This window comes from Somniosus microcephalus, unplaced genomic scaffold, assembly GCF_052327205.1.
Source record: "Somniosus microcephalus isolate GS21.2 unplaced genomic scaffold, FLI_Smic_1.0 unresolved_chr4, whole genome shotgun sequence".
In the NCBI taxonomy this organism is placed as follows: Eukaryota; Metazoa; Chordata; class Chondrichthyes; order Squaliformes; family Somniosidae; genus Somniosus; species Somniosus microcephalus.
Window position 1 is genome coordinate 34,473,044 of NW_028225182.1, and position 20,009 is coordinate 34,493,052.

The 20,009-nt window shown below is 54.5% G+C and overlaps 1 protein-coding gene across 1 annotated transcript in view; it reads right to left on the reverse strand.

The window, feature by feature from the left end:
* Positions 1–20,009, reverse strand: part of kdm6ba (lysine (K)-specific demethylase 6B, a) — a 62,612-nt gene that overhangs the window by 6,547 nt on the left and 36,056 nt on the right. The window contains 9 exon segments of the mRNA XM_085977276.1: positions 1,086–1,227; positions 3,978–4,165; positions 7,547–7,661; positions 9,978–10,126; positions 10,832–10,903; positions 11,842–11,915; positions 13,532–13,737; positions 15,527–15,632; positions 17,049–17,175. Coding sequence (XP_085833402.1) covers positions 1,086–1,227; positions 3,978–4,165; positions 7,547–7,661; positions 9,978–10,126; positions 10,832–10,903; positions 11,842–11,915; positions 13,532–13,737; positions 15,527–15,632; positions 17,049–17,175 — 1,179 coding nt within the window.

The window sequence follows — 20,009 nt, forward strand, 5'->3', positions numbered from 1 at the left end:
TGAGAATTATTGTCCCAGGTCAGTCAGGGGTGGATTTGAACTCAAGTCCCAGGGGAAGGGCCAGTGTTTAAATCGCAGAGATACCTTTAAGGGGAAGCTGGATAAACACACGAGGGAGAAAGGAATAGAAGGAGATGCTGATAGGGTGAGATGAAGAGGGGTGGGAGGAGGTTCATGTGGAGCATAAACACCGGCACGGACCAGTGTGGCGGAATGGCCTGTTTCTGTGCTGCAAACTCAATGTAACCCACTGAACTGCTCAGTAATTGGTAATTTTTCATTTGGGTTTTCAAAAGGAGAAAAACTTAAATAATGTCCCCTCCCTTCCAAATCTCCAGAATGGTTCAGGGAGCTGGTCACGACATTATCGATGGAGCAACATGTATAAAGGGTTAAAACACAGAACTGGACCGTGGTTCAAAAGGAGGCGGAGCAAGGAGAGTGTATTTGGAGTTCAGGCAGAAACTACAGAACAACAATGAACATAATTGGGTTATAGAATAGAGGGGAGGATGGCTGGATAGGGGGCTTCCAGAGTGACGGAGACACAGAGCGTGGGGCAGGGTGGGCGGGCTGTAATGCATTATCACATGGTCTGTCACATGGTTTAGTATGAGCATGCTGAGCAAGCTCCTAAACTAGCAACTGGTGTCTGTCATTCATTTGTTGTACCCAGATATATAACAAGAGCGACAGAGACAGCGAGAGCGACAGGCAGCGAGAGCGACAGGCAGCGAGAGAGAGAGACAGAAAGAGCGACAGGCAGCGAGAGCGACAGAGACAGCTAGAGCGACAGGCAGCGAGAGAGAGAGAGAGACAGAAAGAGCGACAGGTAGAGAGAGAGACAGATAGAGACAGAGAGACAGATAGAGAGAGACAGATAGAGACAGAGAGAGAGAGAGAGACAGACAGACAGAGAGAGAGATCGAGACAGAGACAGAGAGAGAGACAGAGAGAGAGAGACAGAGAGAGAGAGACCGAGAGAGAGAGACCGAGAGAGAGGGAGACCGAGAGAGAGAGAGACCGAGTGAGGTGCTGGAGGCGGGGGGCGAGGAGGTTCAGGGAGACAGGGAGAAGCTCCTTACTTGATCATTCTGTAGAGGTCAGGGTCGGTCACTTTGACGGTGCGCGCTGCGTTCCACGTCACGTGAATCATGGGCACGATGGACTTCACCTTCTTCACCTTGTTCCACTCGAAGCGTTCCAGAGCAAGCTGGTACTGATAGGCTGCAGAGAGGGCGAGAGAGGCGGAGAGTCAGTCCGGGCGTGGGTTCACCTCACGCTGCCCCTGGAATATCCTCCCCTCGGAGACCCGTCCTGCAGCGTCGGCAGGAGACAGTGATATGGAGCAGGGGACCCGGGCTGAATTTCCCCACCCCACGGGGCACTGAGGCAAATTGTAGGCCTCTCCCCCCCCACTGCCAACCCAGTACAGACAGGGGTAGGGGTGTGAGTGGGTGACGGTGAAATCTAAGCCAGGGGCCTCCGGGCCTGTAGGGCCCTTGATACCACCACTGCCCTGGATCCATGCAAGCCATTGGGGAATCTCAGCAATAGGCCTGACAGAGGCCTGCGAGTCAGGCTGGATCTCTTGGGGCAGAGTGGGTGCGAAGACCAGGTTGACTAGAAGGGAAGAGCAATGATTGTTCTCCCCATCACCCCCACCGAATGTCACCGCTTGACCGGGCCTCAGTATTTGGTCGCACAGTGATGTTCCGCTCAGACTCACAGCGAGCCTCGTACCACCTCTCATTAGAACACATCATTTGACAACCAACCACATCCTATCACCACAGGGGAACAGAGACTCACCGTGTCCCATCAAATACTCCCAGGGCTGGTACAGCACGGGTTAGATACAGAGTAAAGCTCCCTCTACACTGTCCCATCAAATACTCCCAGGGCTGGTACAGCACGGGTTAGATACAGAGTAAAGCTCCCTCTACACTGTCCCATCAAATACTCCCAGGGCTGGTACAGCACGGGTTAGATACAGAGTAAAGCTCCCTCTACACTGTCCCATCAAACACTCCCAGGGCAGGTACAGCATGGGTTAGATACAGAGTAAAGCTCCCTCTACACTGTCCCATCAAACACTCCCAGGGCAGGTACAGCACGGGTTAGATACAGAGTAAAGCTCCCTCTACACTGTCCCATCAAACACTCCCAGGGCAGGTACAGCACGGGTTAGATACAGAGTAAAGCTCCCTCTACACTGTCCCATCAAACACTCCCAATGCAGGTACAGCACGGGTTAGATACAGAGTAAAGCTCCCTCTACACTGTCCCATCAAACAATCCCAGGGCAGGTACAGCGCTGGTTAGATACAGAGTAAAGCTCCCTCTACACTGTCCCATCAAACAATCCCAGGGCAGGTACAGCACGGGTTAGATACAGAGTAAAGCTCCCTCTACACTGTCCCATCAAACACTCCCAGGGCAGGTACAGCATGGGTTAGATACAGAGTAAAGCTCCCTCTACACTGTCCCATCAAACACTCCCAGGGCAGGTACAGCACGGGTTAGATACAGAGTAAAGCTCCCTCTACACTGTCCCATCAAACACTCCCAGGGCAGGTACAGCACGGGTTAGATACAGAGTAAAGCTCCCTCTACACTGTCCCATCAAACACTCCCAATGCAGGTACAGCACGGGTTAGATACAGAGTAAAGCTCCCTCTACACTGTCCCATCAAACACTCCCAGGGCAGGTACAGCACTGGTTAGATACAGAGTAAAGCTCCCTCTACACTGTCCCATCAAACAATCCCAGGGCAGGTACAGCGCTGGTTAGATACAGAGTAAAGCTCCCTCTACACTGTCCCATCAAACAATCCCAGGGCAGGTACAGCACGGGTTAGATACAGAGTAAAGCTCCCTCTACACTGTCCCATCAAACACTCCCAGGGCAGGTACAGCACTGGTTAGATACAGAGTAAAGCTCCCTCTACACTGTCCCATCAAACAATCCCAGGGCAGGTACAGCACTGGTTAGATACAGAGTAAAGCTCCCTCTACACTGTCCCATCAAACAATCCCAGGGCAGGTACAGCACGGGTTAGATACAGAGTAAAGCTCCCTCTACACTGTCCCATCAAACAATCCCAGGGCAGGTACAGCACTGGTTAGATACAGAGTAAAGCTCCCACTACACTGTCCCATCAAACACTCCCAGGGCAGGTACTGCACGGGTTAGATACAGAGTAAAGCTCTCTCTACACTGTCCCATCAAACACTCCCAGGGCAAGTACAGCACGGGTTAGATACAGTGTAAAGCTCCCTCTACACTGTCCCATCAAACACTCCCAGGGCAGGTACAGCACGGGTTAGATACAGAGTAAAGCTCCCTCTGCGCTGTCCCATCAAACACTCCCAGGGCAGGTACAGCACGGGTTAGATACAGAGTAAAGCTCCCTCTGCGCTGTCCCATCAAACACTCCCAGGGCAGGTACAGCACGGGTTAGATACAGTGTAAAGCTCCCTCTACTCTGTCCCATCAAACACTCCCAGGGCAGGTACAGCACGGGTTAGATACAGAGTAAAGCTCCCTCTACACTGTCCCATCAAACACTCCCAGGGCAAGTACAGCACGGGTTAGATACAGTGTAAAGCTCCCTCTACACTGTCCCATCAAACACTCCCAGGGCAGGTACAGCACGGGTTAGATACAGAGTAAAGCTCCCTCTACACTGTCCCATCAAACACTCCCAGGGCAGGTACAGCACGGGTTAGATACAGAGTAAAGCTCCCTCTACACTGTCCCATCAAACACTCCCAGGGCAGGTACAGCACGGGTTAGATACAGAGTAAAGCTCCCTCTACACTGTCCCATCAAACACTCCCAGGGCAAGTACAGCACGGGTTAGAGACAGAGCAAAGCTCTCGCTACACGGTGACTGGTGGTGTTGAAGCAGGATGGAACCCCGATGCTTGGTGCCCAGGACCACCCAACCCCCTGCCCTCCCGACAACACTGACCGGTTAGCGGTCCGACATTCCAGGCGATGTTGTTGCACCATCCTGTCGCCTGCACCCAGTGTACCGTGCCCGCGTTGATCCACACCAGGTCTCCGGGACGCTGGATGAAACGGTACACCGGGATTTTCGCTGCATACAGGTCATCGAGGACCGGCCACCACGAGCCCGTCAGGTAGTCCACACCGTGCCTGTGGGGAAGAGAAAGAACTTGCATTTATATAGCGCCTTTCACCACCTCAGGATGTCCCAAAGCGCTTCACAGCCAATGAAGTACTTTTTTTTTTGTTAAGTGTAGTCACTGCTGTAATGTAGGAAACGCGGCAGCCAATTTGCGCACAGCAAGCTGCCACAAACAGCAATGTGATAATGACCAGAGCATCTCTTTTTTTGTCATGTTGATTGAGGGATAAATATTGGCCCCAGGACACCGGGGAGAACTCCCCCCCCTGCTCTTCTTCCAATAGAGGCCGTGGGATCATTTACGTCCACCTGAGAGGTCGCCTTATCTGAGGAAGGATATTCTTGCCATGGAAGGAGTTCAGCGAAGATTCACCAGGCTGATACCTGGGATGGCAGGAATGACGTATGAGGAGAGATTGGGTCAATTGGGCTTGTGCTCGCTGGAGTTTAGAAGAATGAGAGGGGATCTCATTGAAACTTATAAAGTTCTGGCAGGACTAGACAGACTAGATGCAGGAAGGATGTTCCCGATGGTCGGGGAATCCAGAACCAGGGGTCACAGTCTAAGGATAAGGGGTAAGCCATTTAGGACAGAAATGAGGAGGAATTTCTTCACCCAGAGAGTGGTGAACCTGTGGGATTCTCTGCCACAGAAGGCAGTAGAGGCCAATTCATTAAATATATTCAAGAAGGAGTTGGATATATTTCTTCAGGCTAAAGGGATCAAGGGATATGGGGAGAAGGCAGGGACAGGGTACTGAATTTGGATGATCAGCCATGATCGCATTGAATGGTGGAGCAGGCTCGAGGGGCCGAATGGCCTACTCCTGCTCCTATCCTCTATGTTTCTAGGGCAGACGGGGGCTTCGGTTTAACGTCTCATCCGAAAAACGGCACCTCCGACAGTGCAGCGCTCCCCCAGGGAGTGTCGGCCTGGATTATGTGCCGAAGTGGGATTTGAACCCACAACCTTCCGATTCTGAAGTGAGAGTGCGGCCCACTGAGCCACGGCTGCCACCAACGGAAACAGAACACAAAGCAATGTTATGGTTTGCCCGGCCGCAAGCTCGAGCGCCGACGGGCGAAAGATTTCGGAAGACGCGGGGGCGTGCGTGGTCGAAGCCCTGACCTTTGCTCTCCATCACTGAGGCAGGTACCTGTCTGTCTGTCCCCCCTTTCACCCCTACCCGCCCGACGTGGGGAGGGGGGGTTATCGACAAGAGGCCACAGGACGCAACACGCCCGTCGCGACGTCCCCACGGCAGAAAGGTGAAAGGTCAACAAGCAAACTGGTTCTATGCGGTCGGTGGGGGGGGGGGCCTCCCCTTGCCCGCAACCTCCCCCCACCCGAGGCGCTGACTATTACCGGGAGGTACAGGGTCCCACAGCAACCTGTAACCCTCCACTAGCCAAATGAATGGGCGCGGGCTATTCGACTGCAGCGGGCATCACTGCGACGGTCCCCCCTGCCAGCAGGAGTCACCGCTGAGTGATCAGGAACCCAGACTGATCGTTCCCTACTGCCAACCGAGGGTTGGAGAGGCCCAACCGTGGGTCCCCCGGCCGCTGCCCTGGCGGCAAAGAGCGAACTCAGCGCCAAGGCCGGGAATCGGCCCCGTGACCTTCGCGCCGTGGCTCCGGACTGGCCGTCTGAGAGTTCGAAAACTTATTTAAGATCGACTGATGCAGTCCGTTTAGCGCACTTCTCTTGCCCATCGCGTTGCCCCGTCGCGCCTGCCGTCACCCCGCCCAGTCACGCCACGCTTCAAAGAGAATGGAGAAGAAACCCCCGTCTAGCTTCCCCGGGGAAGACTAAACACCAGAGCCACAATGTCCGCAGCCTCAATCCGTATGAATTCACCCAGCGTTTACTTAACAGCAGGCTAATGCACCTCTGTATGAACACAGTGTTTACTTAACAACAGGCAGCGCCCCCCACTTACATTCTCCCCTACCCATATCCTGAAACTGTGCCCCCGAGTTCTCGATTCCCCCATGAGGGGAAACAATCTCTCAGCATCCACCGTCGAGCCCCCTCAGAATCTTATATGTTTCAATAAGATCACCTCTCATTCTTCTAAACTCCAATGAGTATCGGCCCAACCTGCTCAACCTTTCGTCATACGTCAACCCCTTCATCCCAGGAATCAACCTCGTGAACCTTCTCTGAACTGCCTCCAATGCAAGTATATCCTTCCTTAAATATGGAGACCAAAACTGTACGCAGTACTCCAGGTGCAGTTGTAAAGTTGCATCCAAACTTCCCTACTTTTATACTCCATACCCCTTTGCAATAAAGGCCAACATTCCATTCGCCTTCCTAATTACTTGCTGTACCTGCATGTTAACTTTTTGTGTTTCATGTACGAGGACCCCCAGATCCCTCTGTACCGCAGCATTCTGTAGTCTCACTCCATTTAAATAATAATATTGCTTTTTCATTCTTCCTTCCAAAGTGGATAACCTCACATTTTCCCACATTATACTCCATCTGCCAAATTTTTTCCCACTCACTTAACCGATCTACAGGAAACTCTTTTTTATCCAGGTGCAGGAACCCCGGCCACAAGATCCAGGCGTCCCTGTTGCTTAGCAACAGGTGCAGGAACCCCGGTTACACGGCCACGGATCCAGGAACGGCCACTAATATGAAGTAAAACTTACCTGAACCTACTCCTGAATGTTGCCGGTTAACAGAGATTTCCGGTGCCGGTAAATCGAGAGTTTCCTGTATATCCCTTTGCAGACTCCTTGTGTCCTCCTCACAACTTGCTAACCCACCTATCTTTGGATCATCAGCAAATTTGGCTACAGTACACTCGGTCCCTTCATCCAAGTCATTAATATAGATTGTAAATAGTTGGGGCCCCAGCACTGATCCCAGTGACACCCCACTAGTTACCGTTTGCCAACCTGAAAATTATCCATTTATCCTGACTCTCTGTTTCCTGTTAGTTAGCCAATTCTCTATCTACGCTAATATATTACCCCCAACCCCGTGCTCTCTTATCTTGTGCAGTAACCTTTTATGTGGCACCTTATCGAATGCCTTCTGGAAATCCAAATACACTACATCTACTGGTCCCCCTTTATCCACCCTGCTCGTTACATCCTCAAAGAACTCCAGCAAATTTGTCAAACATGATTTCCCTTTCATTAAACAATGCTGACTCTGTTTGACTGTCTTATGATTTTTAAATGTCCTGCTATTACCTCCTTAATAATGGATTCCAGCGTTTTCCCAATGACAAATGTTAGGCTAACTGGCCTGTAGTTTCCTGCTTTCTGTCTCCCTCCTTTCTTGAATAGTTGGCCAATAAGACGAACCCCTCCCCTTCCCCAACCCCCCCCACGGGCGGGATGGTGGTGGGGGGCAGGGTTGCCCTTACCTGTCGCAAAACTCGCTGATGTTTTCCCAGTAAGCCTCGGGCACGGCGAACCACTCACAGTCCCCGGGTCCGATATTAATGTTCACCGAACAGAAGTTGTTGTTCTCCTGGTGTCCTGTAGGGGGAGGCAGAGTGGCACTGGTTACTAATTTTAACAAAAACAGAGAAAATCTGCATTTCTATAGCTCCTTTCACCACCTCAGGACACCCCCAAAGCGCTTCACAGCCAAATAATTACTTTTTCTTCGGGAAGCGCAGTCACGACGATGTAGGGAATTGTAATGTCTGCGCACAGCAAGACTCCACAAACAGCAATGAGATAAATGACCAGATAATGATGTGTGAGGGACGAACACTGGCCCAGGACAGCGGGGAGGATTCCCCCCCCCCCGCTCTTCTTCGAAATAGTGGCCGTAGGATCTTTTATGTCCACCTGAAAGGGGGTGGGGGGGGGAGAGGGGGAAGAGAGGGGTAAGAAAAAGAAAGACATGCACTTCTATAGCGCGTTTCACGACATCCCACAGCGCTTCACAGCCAATGAAGTACTTTTTGAAGTGGAGTCACTGTTGTAATGTGGGAAACGCGGCAGCCAATTTGCGCACAGCAAGCTCCCACCAACAGCAGTGCTAATGATGTAGATTGAGGGATAAATATTGGCCCCAGGAGACCGGGGAGAAGTCCCAATCGCTTCTTTGCAATTGTGCCCGTAGGATCTTTTACATCCACCTGAGAGAGCAGATGGGGCCTCGAGTTTAACGTCTCATTTGAAAGATGGCACCTCTGACAGTGCAGCGCTCCCTCAGCACTGCGCTGGGAGTGTCGGCCAAGATTATGGACTCAAGTCTCTGGAGTGGGACTCGAACCCACGACCTTCTGACTCAGAGACGAGAGAGTGTGACCCACTGAGCAACTGGCTGACGGAGCGGTGAGGGGGGTGTGGTGTGGCACGGTACCGGGGGGGGGGGGGGGTGAGGGGGAGGAGTGTGACACAGTTCGGGGGGTGAGGGGGAGGGTTGTGACACGGTACGGGGGGTGAGGAGGTGTGACACGGTACGGGGGGTGAGGAGGTGTGACACGGTACGGGGGTGAGGGGGAGGGGTGCGACACGGTACGGGGGTGAGGGGGTGTGACACAGTACGGGGGGTGAGGGGGTGTGACACGGTACGGGGGTGAGGGGAAGGGGTGTGACACGGTACGGGGGTGAGGGGGAGGGGTGTGACACGGTACGGGGGTGAGGGGGAGGGGTGTGACACGGTACGGGGGTGGGGGGGGAGGGGTGTGACACGGTACGGGGGTGGGGGGGAGGGGTGTGACACGGTACGGGGGGGTGAGGGGGAGGGGTGTGACACGGTACGGGGGTGAGGGGGAAGGGTGTGACACGGTACGGGGGGTGAGGGGGAGGGGTGTGACACGGTATGGGGGTGAGGGGGAGGGGGTGTGACACGGTACGGGGGGAGGGGTGTGACACGGTACGGGGGGGGAGGGGGTGTGGTGTGACATGGTGCGGGGGTGAGGGGGGAGGGGTGTGACACGGTACGGGGGGGAGGGGGTGTGACACGGTACGGGGGGGGGAGGGGGTGTGACACGGTACGGGGGGGTGAGACACGGTACGGGGGGTGAGGGGGAGGGGGTGTGACACGGTACGGGGGTGAGAGGGAGGGGTGTGACACGGTACGGGGGGTGAGGGGGTGTGACACGGTACGGGGGTGAGGGGGGAGGGGTGTGACACGGTACGGGGGTGAGGGGGGAGGGGTGTGACACGGTACGGGGTGAGGGGGAGGGGGTGTGACACGGTACAGGGGGGTGAGGGGGTGTGACACGGTACGGGGGTGAGGGGGAGGGGGTGTGGCACGCTACGGGGGGGTGAGGGGGTGTGACACGGTACGGGCGGTGAGGGGGTGTGACACGGTACGGGTGGTATGGGTGTGTGACACGGTACGGGCGGTGAGGGGTGTGTGGTGTGACACGGTACAGGCGGTGCGGTGAGGGTGTGTGGTGCGACACGGTACAGGCGGTGCGGTGAGGGGGAGTGGTGTGGTATGGTACAGGCGGTGCGGTGAGGGGGAGTGGTGTGGCACGGTACGGGCGGCGAGGGGGGTGTGGCACGGTACGGGCGGTGAGGGGTGTGTGTCACAATACGGGCGGCGAGGGGGGTGTGGCACAGTACGGGCGGTGAGGGGTGTGTGTCACGGTACAGGCGGCGAGGGGGGTGTGGTGTGGTACGGTATGGGCGGTGAGGGGGGGTGTGGTGTGGTACGGTACGGGCGGTGAGGGGGGTGTGGCACGGTATGGGCGGTGAGGGGGGTGTGGTGTGGTACGGTACGGGCGGTGAGGGGGGTGTGTCACGGTACGGGCGGTGAGGGGGGTGTGGTGTGGTACAGTACGGGCGGCGAGGGGGGTGTGGTGTGGTACGGTACAGGCGGTGGCTCACCTGGTGTCCTGCTGCCCGGTACCTTCATGTAGAGCTGCACGGTGTTCATGCCGTAGATGGTGTGGCCCACGTGGCTCAGCATGTTCCCATTCGACGAGACGCGCATGAAGGCCGGTAACTTCAGCAGTTCCTGCAACTGCGGCTTCCAGCTGGCGAGAGAGAGAGCGAGAGCGGGCAGGGCATGAGTGGCATCAATCACAGGGCCCGGCCAACTTACAGCTCGACAGCTGAGCCCAGGAACATTACTGCCGCAGTGTAGAGGGAGCTTTACTCTGTATCTAACCCGTGCTGTACCTGCCCTGGGAATGTTTGATGGGACAGTGTAGAGGGAGCTTTACTCTGTATCTAACCCATGCTATACCTGCCCTGGGAGTGTTTGATGGGACAGTGTAGAGGGAGCTTTACTCTGTATCAAACCCGTGCTGTACCTGCCCTGGGAGTGATAAATGGGACAGTGTAGAGGGAGCTTTACTCTGTATCTAACCCATGCTGTACCTGCCCTGGGAGTGTTTGATGGGGACAGTGTAGAGGGAGCCTTACTCTGTATCTAACCCGTGCTGTACCTGCCCTGGGAGTGTTTTGAGTGTTTTCCCCTGGCTGACGACCTTCATGAGGTGGGAGGCAGTTTGAACCCCTCCCTGGAACCTCGCCCAGGGGGCAATTCAGCACGTGTAAGTGAGGACGGTATTAATGAGGCTAATAGACCACGTGCAGCACCACACTGATCCTGCCCTTGCCCGAAAGCCCTGCGCTCTCCTCACAGGAAACCGCCCCCCCCAACCACCGCCAAACTCTGACCACACATAGTTAAATCATAGAGTGTGTCGGCTGGCCAGCAACTCGAGATTACTCACAGCTTGGGGTCGGAGAGATCGATATTGGTGCCAAACTTGATCAGCTTCGATGGCAGCTTCGGTCTGTTCTCACTGCGGAGAAGAGAAGAGGGGGTTAAAGGGCCGCCACTCGCACCCGAGGTACTCCCAGCTCCGCGAGTCCCTGCTCGCACCCGAGGTACTCCCAGCTCCGCGAGTCCCCGCTCGCACCCGAGGTACTCCCAGCTCCGCGAGTCACCGCTCGCACCCGAGGTACTCCCAGCTCCGCGAGTCACTGTCTCCACACCCGAGGTACTCCCAGCTCCGCGAGTCCCCGCTCGCACCCGAGGTACTCCCAGCCCAGCGAGTCCCCGCTCGCACCCGAGTTACTCCCAGCTCCATGAGTCACCACTCGCACCTGAGGTACTCCCAGCTCCGCGAGTCCCTGCTCGCACCCGAGGTACTCCCAGCTCCGCGAGTCCCTGCTCGCACCGGAGGTACTCCCAGCTCCGCGAGTCACCGCTCGCACCCGAGTTACTCCCAGCTCTGCGAGTCACCGTCTCCACACCCGAGGTACTCCCAACTCCGCGAGTCACTGCTCGCACCCGAGGTACTCCCAGCTCCGCGAGTCCCCGCTCGCACCCGAGTAACTCCCAGCTCCGCGAGTCCCCGCTCGCACCCGAGTAACTCCCAGCTCTGCGAGTCACCGCTCACACCCGAGGTACTCCCAGTTCCGCGAGTCACCGTCTCCACACCAGAGTTACTCCCAGCTCCGCGAGTCACCGCTCACACCCGAGTTACTCCCAGCTCCGCGAGTCCCCCCTCGCACCCGAGGTACTCCCAGCTCCGCGAGTCACTGTCCCACACCCACCTCGCCCTCCGAGGCCCCGAATTGACCCCTAGTCGCCCCCATTCCACCCCCCCTCCACCGCAAGTCACACCCGCCGTGCACCCGAGTCACCGCTCAAATCCCGTAGCCTTTTTTTTTGGTAAATGCAGAGTGACTGCCCCAGGTAAGTGCCCTGGCCCAGGTGCTGGGGCTCTGCTCGTACCTGTTAACCGCCTCAGTGACTTCGACGGGCTTCTCCGCCTCCGTCGTCTCCTCCTCCTCGCTGTCCTTGTCCTCCTATTGCCAAACAAAGCAGAAGAAGCATCAACAAAACGGTTCGCCCATCGCTGCTTGGAGAAGAGACGAGATCTCCGCGCTCCTCCAATTCTGGCCTCTTGAGCATCCCCCGATTTTCATTGCTCCACCATTGGCGGCCGTGCCTTCAGCTGCCTGGGCCCCAAGCTCTGGAATATTCCCTCCCTAAACCTCTCCGCCTCTCTCTCTCTCTCCTCCTTTAAAACCCGCCTTAAACCCTACTTCTTTGACCAAGCTTTTGGTCGCCTGTCCCACTATCTCCTGATGTGGCTCGATGTCAAATTTTGTCTGATAATTGCTCCTGTGAAGCACCTCGAGATGTTTTACGACTTTAAAGGTGTTGTATAAATGCAAGTTGCTGTTGAGAGTCAAATGTGTCAATTCAGTCCCACCTCACCACCGCCCCCCCCCCCCCGAGCTATCGAAAGGGTCCCCTCACCTCTGGTTGTCTCTCAGTCCTAAGCTTCTTGCGTTATATCAAAACGACTCGAATTGTCCTTGTGTTCCAACAACCCCGTCCTCTGCAATTTTCTTCCTCTCTGGCGTCGAGACACATTGCGCCGTCTCCTTTCCAACTCAATCTTTCCCCACAAACTCCTCGCCTCCCTCAGTCTTTCCCCTCCCCCTGCAGCCTGCAAGCTTCTCAAATCCTGTACTTACAGCACAGAAACAGGCCATTCGGCCCAACTGGTCCATGCCGGTGTTTATACTCCACACGAGCCTCCTCCCGCCCCTCTTCATCTCACCCCATCAGCATATCCTTCTATTCCTTTCTCCCTCATGTGTTTATCGAGCTTCCCCTTAAATGTATCTCCGCTATTCGCCTCAACCACTCCCTGTGGTGGCGAGTTCCACATTCTCGCCACTCTCTGGGTAAAGAAGTTTCTCCTGAATTCCCTGTTGGATTTATTAGTGACTATCTTATATTGACGGCCCCTAGTTCTGGTCTCCCCCACAAGTGGAAACATCTTCTCTACGTCGACCCTATCGAACCCCTTCATAAATTTAAAGCCCTCCATCATAGAAGATAGGAGCAGGAGTCGGCCATTCGGCCCCTCGAGCCTGCTCCGCCATTTAATGAGATCATGGCTGATCATCCAAATTCAGTACCCTGTCCCTGCCTTCTCCCCATATCCTTTGATCCCTTTAGCCTTAAGAAATATATCTAACTCCTTCTTGAATATATTTAATGAATTGGCCTCTACTGCCTTCTGTGGTAGAGAATTCCACAGGTTCACCACTCTCTGGGTGAAGAAATTCCTCCTCATCTCAGTCCTAAATGGCTTACCCCTTATCCTTAGACTGTGACCCCTGGTTCTGGACTCCCCGACCATCGGGAACATCCTTCCTGCATCTAGTCTGTCCAGTCCTGTTAGAATTTTATAAGTTTCAGGTCACCCCCTCAGTTTTCTCTTTTCTAGAGTAAAGAGCCCCAGCCTGTTCAGCCTTTCCTGATAGTTATAAACCTCTCACTTCTGGCGTCGATGAACCACAGCCTCCCGGACTGGCTCTGGACATTCTCTCCTGACCTCTGGCAGAGTTCGCGCTTTGGCCCTCAACCCAGGCGCCACAGCGGGGGGACCGACGCGTCTGCTAACCTGCAGGGACTCCTGGAAGGAGGAGGCCTGGTACTGGGCGTACTTGGCGATGGTGGTGTGGGAGCGGCTGCTCTCGCAGGGCCAGGTCTGCCTGCCGCCCGAGGGGTCCCAGTTCTCGTCCGAGGGCTGCTGCAGTTGGGACCGGACCTCCACCGTGTGCTCCCCGTTAGCTTCCACCAGGGTCTTGGTCGAGAAAAGACCCAGATCTGCCGCGCCGGGGGGGGGGGGGCGGGGGGGGGGGGAAAGAGAAAAAAAGACATTTGAAACGACTCTATACACGCGCCAACCAACACCCACCCGCCCAACCCCAGGAGCCACCAAGTTTTACGGGGCTTACAAGCGTCCAACCATTGGGGGGGGGGGTGAAGAGAGAGTGTTGCGTGCCTCCCTCCTTCCACCCCACCATCCGGGGCCAGGCCTTCAGCCGCCCAGCTCCCACTCTCTGGAATTTCCCTCGCCAAGTCCCTCCTGACCAGCCACCCCCCCACCGCCCCGCAAGCCCATCACATCGGCAGCTTCAAGTGAAGAGGCTGAAAGGAACAATATGCCTTTGGACTGTGTTAAGAGTGGGAATAGAGAGGTGGGGGGGGCTGTTGGGCGGTTCTCCTTTTCCCAGAGCGTGGGGAGCCTCCGGAATGTGTTGGCGGCTGGTGTGGTGGGTACTGACTCTCTGTAGGCCTTCAAGGGGGAGCTGGACCAGTTCCTCACCCAGGGCAGAGATTGTAAGAGTCTTAAGAACTTAAGAAATAGGAGCAGGAGTCGGCCATACCGCCTCTCGAGCCTGCTCCGCCATTCAGCAAGATCATGGCTCATCTTCAACCTCAACTCAACTTTCCCGCCCGATCCCCATGTCCTTCCATTCCCGTAGAGTCCAAAAATCTATCGATCTCAGTCTTGAATATACTCAATGACTGAGCATTCACAGCCCTCTGGGGCAGAGAATTCCAAAGATTCACCACCCTCTGAGTGAAGAAATTCCTCCTCATCTCAGTTCCAAATGGCCGACCCCTTATCCTGAGACTGTGACCCCTGGTTCTAGACTCTCCAGCCAGGGGAAACAACCTCTACCCTGTCAGGACCTCTAAGGTACTCCTTAGGGAGGGAGTTCCAGGGTTTTGACCCAGCGGCCAATATACATCCGAGTGGGGATGGTGTGCGTGACTTGGAGGGGAACTTGGGAGCGTTCCCATGCGTCCGCTGCCCCTGGTCCTTCTAGGTGGTGGAGGTAAAGGTGCTACATCAACGTCCGCCATTGTTGAACGGGCAACGCAGAGGGGACTTGATCCCATCGTCACGCAAGATGCACAACCCTCTCCCTGTATGGCAGGAGTTGAGGGGTCGGGAACCCCAGCTGACCTTTCCCCTCCCTAGCCCAGGGGTGGCCGCGAGAAACTGTCGCAGCCTAACCTCACGGCTAACACAATAAGCTAACACAGCATAGGCCAGCGACGGAGCCAGGGAACCTCCCAGGTCTGTGTACCGCAGAACCACGTCAGGTTGTGCACTGACAGAAAGGACTCAAGTCTATACAGCGCCTACCCCCCAGCTCAGGACGTCCCCCAGCGCTTTACAGCCAATGAAGTACATTTGAAGTGCAGTCACTGTTGTGATGTAGGAAACGCGGCAGCCAATTTGCGCACAGCAAGATCCCACAATCAACAACGTGATCCTGATCAGATCATCTGTTTTTTTAAAAAAAAATTTTTAAAGGGATAAATATTGGCCCCAGGACACCGGGGAGAACTCCCCTGCTCTTCTTCCAATGGCGGCCGTGGGATCTTTTACGTCCACACCTGAGAGGGGGCATCGGTTTAACGTCTCATCCGAAAGACGTCACCTCCGACAGCGCTGCGCTCCCTCAGCACTGGATCTCTGGAGTGGGACTCGAACCCACAGCCTTCCGACTCAGTGGAGAGAGTCTAGAGAGCGCGACCCACTGAGGTTGGCTGGGGTTTTTTTTTTTACACACAACTTTATAAACACACAGGCACTCACTTAGACGGAGGGATCCGGCCAGACCTCGTATCACAGTGATTGGGGTCTTTGGTTCGGTACAGAACTGCTGCAGCACGGGCGAAAAGGCGTCCCGCTTACTTTCTAACTGTGAGAGATTAAAGACAGAGAGAGAGGAACAAAATTAAAACATAATTAACACGCAGCAAAACGTCAAGCAGGAACACCGCTCTGCTCCAAGCACAGCCAGCTGTAGGGCAAATCCTCAAACAGGGACGCAAATCCAGCCCGGGACGCTCTCTCCTCTCTCTCCCCAACAGGGTCAAACCTTGCCCTTTCACCTCTGGGACTGGAGTTCAAATCCAAATTGCATTTATATAGCGCCTTTAACATCATAAAAAGTCCCAAGGCACGCCACAGGAGCGATCATCAAGCAAAAATTGACACCGAGCCCCATAAGGAGCTATTGGGACAGGTGACCAAAAGCTTGGTCAGAGAGGTAGGGGAGAGAGGCAGAGGGGCTTAGGGAGGGAATTCCAGAGCTTAGGGCCCAGGCGGCCAATGGTGGAGCAATTAAAATCGGGGACGCGCAAGAGGCCAGGATTGGAGGAGCGCAGAGATCTGGGAGGGTTGTGGGGCTGGAGGTGGTTATGGAGATAGCGCAGACTTGGCTGATCGGTTGAAGCAGCGCTCCGGGTGCTGCCTGCCACGTGAGACGAGTTGGGCATCCGCCACCTGCATTAGACCCGCAGAACTGCTCCCCGCGCCGCCCTCCTTGGTCGAATAGCCCACCAACACGGCTTTGTGGGTGGCGCACTGAAGGGGCACCCAGTGCCCGTGGTACCTATGCCTCCTGACTGATTGGGGGTTTGTTGGGGGGGGGGGGGGAAACTGCACCTTGTAGAAGGGATGACACTGTCCTCTCGACTCTGGGACCGCGGGTTTAAATCGAAGCCAGATGGAGCGGGCAGAGGCTTCCGCTCGCTGCCGAGCCGCGTGCGCGGGAGAGTGCGGTTGGTGCAGTCGCCCAGGGAGTCCTCCGCCTGCCTCCCGCTGTGCGCGCATGCGAGTTTCGACAGTCCACGTAACGACAGTGCAGGTAACGAACCCCCCCCCCACTACCTGCCCCCCCGATTCCCCACCCTTTGGAATCGGCGTTCAGCTCTTGAAAGGCCAGATTGCAAGGTGAGCGACATCAGCAGCCGGCGCCAGCCCAGTGGAGTGCACGAGGTTTAGGGCAAAATGGGAGTAGCCCTCACCGTTCCGCCATCGAGCAGGAAAGGCTTTTTTTTTGCGTGCTCGGTGGCCAAACCCCACTCCTTAAGGGGGCATGGGCTCCACAAGCAATGGGCACTACAGTACGCCACCCACAAGGCCATGTCGACGGCTATTCGACCAGGTAGGGCATCGCGGCGGAGCCCAGCCCTGATCAGGAGGGGGTGGGGGGGGGGGGGTGATTGGCCAATTCCCCTGCCCCGGCATGGCCAAGATTCGCTGAGGCCGACTGCTGTGACTTTAATCGCGCTCACCTCCACCCCCCCCGGAGTTATGCAATGGGACCTACATAAATGCTGGGCGTTGGAGGGTTGAGCTTCTCTCGCAGGGGCTGTGGCTCGGTCAGGCAGCCCGGCTTCACCGAGTTGGCGGGCAGGAAGCACGAGGCCGTGAACCTCCCCTTGAGCTTTGTGGACCTGTAAAAAAGGAGAAAAGAGCGTGAGGCTTTTGGGGCGGGGGGCGGGTCTCAGTGCACTCCGCGCAGGAGCTGGGGGCCGCGTGGGGGCAGGATTCAATATCAAAACTCAGGGAGGGGCGTTCAGTCCAGTAGATGGGTCTTTATTTACTGCCTATCTATTCGCAGTAACCCCCTCCCAGTCAGTGCCCCACATTACAGTATCTCTACTGATGTTAATGCAGCTCCCTCACACTGTCACTCAGTAACCCCTCTCCCCAGCGCCCTGTGTTACTGACTGTCTCTCTACTGATGCTAATCCAGCTCCCTCACACGGTCACTCAGTAACCCTTCTCCCCAGCGCCCTGTGTTATTGACTATCTCTACTGATGTTAATCCAGCTCCCTCTCACTGTCACTCAGTAACCCCTCTCGCTCGGCGCCGTGTTACTGACTGTATCTCTACCGACGTTAATCCAGCTCTCCCACACTGTCACTCAGTAACCCCTCTCCCCCAGCGCCCATGTGTTACTGACTGTATCTCTCCTGATGTTAATCCAGCTCCCCCACACTGTAACTCAGTAACTCCTCTCCCCCAGCCTTTGCTCCATATCCCTTAATACCCTTCCCCAAGAAAAATCTATCGATCTCAGTTTTGAAATTTTCAATTGACCCAAATCTATCGATCTCAGTTTTGAAATTTTCAATTGACCCCCAGCCTCAACAGCTTTTTTGGGGGAGAGAGTTCCAGATTTCCACTACCCTTTGTGTGAAGAAGTGCTTCCTGACATCACCCCTGAATGGCCTGGCTCTAATTTTAAGGTTCTGCCCCCTTGTTCTGGACTCCCCCCACCAGAGGAAATAGTTTCTCTCTAGGAAGTGGTACTCGGTAAAATAATGGGACTCAAGGCGGATAAATCACCTGGGCTTACATCCTAGGGTCTTGAGGGAAGTGGCGGTAGGGATTGTGGATGCATTGGTAATAATTTTCCAAAACTCCCTGGACTCAGCAAAGGTCCCGGCAGACTGGAAAACTGCTAATGTAACACCCTTATTTAAAAAGGGCAGTAGACAGAAGGCTGGAAACTATAGACCGGTTAGCCTAACATCTGTGGTAGGTAAAATTTTGGAGTCCATTATTAAGGAGACAGTAACAGGACATTTGGATAATCATAATTTAATAGGACAAAGCCAGCATGGTTTTATGAAGGGGAAGTCATGTTTGACAAATTTGCTGGAGTTCTTTGAGGAAGTAACATATAGGGTGGATAAAGGGGAACCAGTGGACGTAGTGTATTTAGACTTCCAAAAGGCATTTGACAAGGTGCCACACAAAAGATTATTGCTTAAGATAAAAAATCACGGGATTGGGGGTAATATTCTGGCATGGATAGAGGATTGGCTATCTAACAGAAGGCAGAGAGTTGCGATAAATGGTTCATTCTCAGACTGGCAATCAGTAACTAGTGGTGTTCTGCAGGGGTCAGTGCTGGGTCCCCAACTCTTTACAATCTATATTAACGATTTGGAGGAGGGGACCGAGTGTAACATATCAAAGTTTGCAGATGATACTAAGATGGGAGAGAAAGTAGTGAGTGAGGAGGACATAAAAAACCTGCAAGGGGACATAGACAGGCTAAGTAAGTGGGCAGAGATTTGGCAGATGGAATACAATACTGGAAAGTGTGAGGTTATGCACTTTGGCAGGAAAAATCGTAGAGCAAGTTATTATCTTAATGGCAAGAAACTGGAAAGTACTGAAGTACAAAGGGATCTGGGGGTCCTGGTGCACGAAACTCAAAAGGTTAGTATGCAGGTGCAGCAAGTGATTAAGAAGGCCAATGGAATGTTGGCTTTCATTGCTAGGGGGATAGAATATAAAAATAGGGAGGTATTGCTTCAGTTGTACAAGGTATTGGTGAGACCGCACCTGGAATACTGCATACAGTTTTGGTGTCCATACTTAAGAAAGGACATACTTGCTCTCGAGTCAGTACAAAGAAGGTTCACTCGGTTAATCCCGGGGATGAGGGGATGGACATATGAGGAGAGGTTGAGTAGATTGGGACTCTACTCATTGGAGTTCAGAAGAATGAGAGGCGATCTTATTGAAACATATAAGATTATGAAGGGGTTGGATCGGGTGGATGCGGGGAGGATGTTCCCGATGATGGGTGAAACTAGAACTAGGGGGCATAGTCTTAGAATAAGGGGCTGCTCTTTCAAAACTGAGATGAGGAGGAACTACTTCACTCAGAGGGTGGTAGGTCCATGGAATACGCTGCCCCAAAAAGCTGTAGAAGCTACATCATTACATAAATTTAAAACAGAAATAGACAGTTTCCTAGAAGTAAAGGGAATTAAGGGTTACGGGGAGCGGGCAGGAATTTGGACATGAGTCTAGGTTCGGATCGGTCATGGCCCTGGGGATAGCGGAGCAGGCCCAGGGGCCGTGTAGCCTGATCCTGCTCCTATTTCGTGTGTCTAATTCTGTTAGATTTAGGAGATGGTTCTGTGATAGTAGATTGGCGGTTAGGATCAGATCAGCCATGATCTTATTGAATGGCGGAGCAGGCTCGAGGGGCCGATTGGCCTACTCCTGCTCCTATTTCTTATGTTCTTAGCCACCCTATCGAATCCTTGAATCATCTTAAACACCTCGATTCGATCACCCCTTAATCTTCTATACTCGATGGAATACGAGCCTGGTCTGTGCAACCTGTCCTCATATTTTAACCCTTTTAGCCCGCGGTATCATTCTGGTGAACCTGCGCTGCACCCCCTCCAAGGCCAGTGTACCCTTATAGAAGTGCGGTGGCTATCTGCAGTACTCGGGGTCTGACCAAGGCTCTGTCCG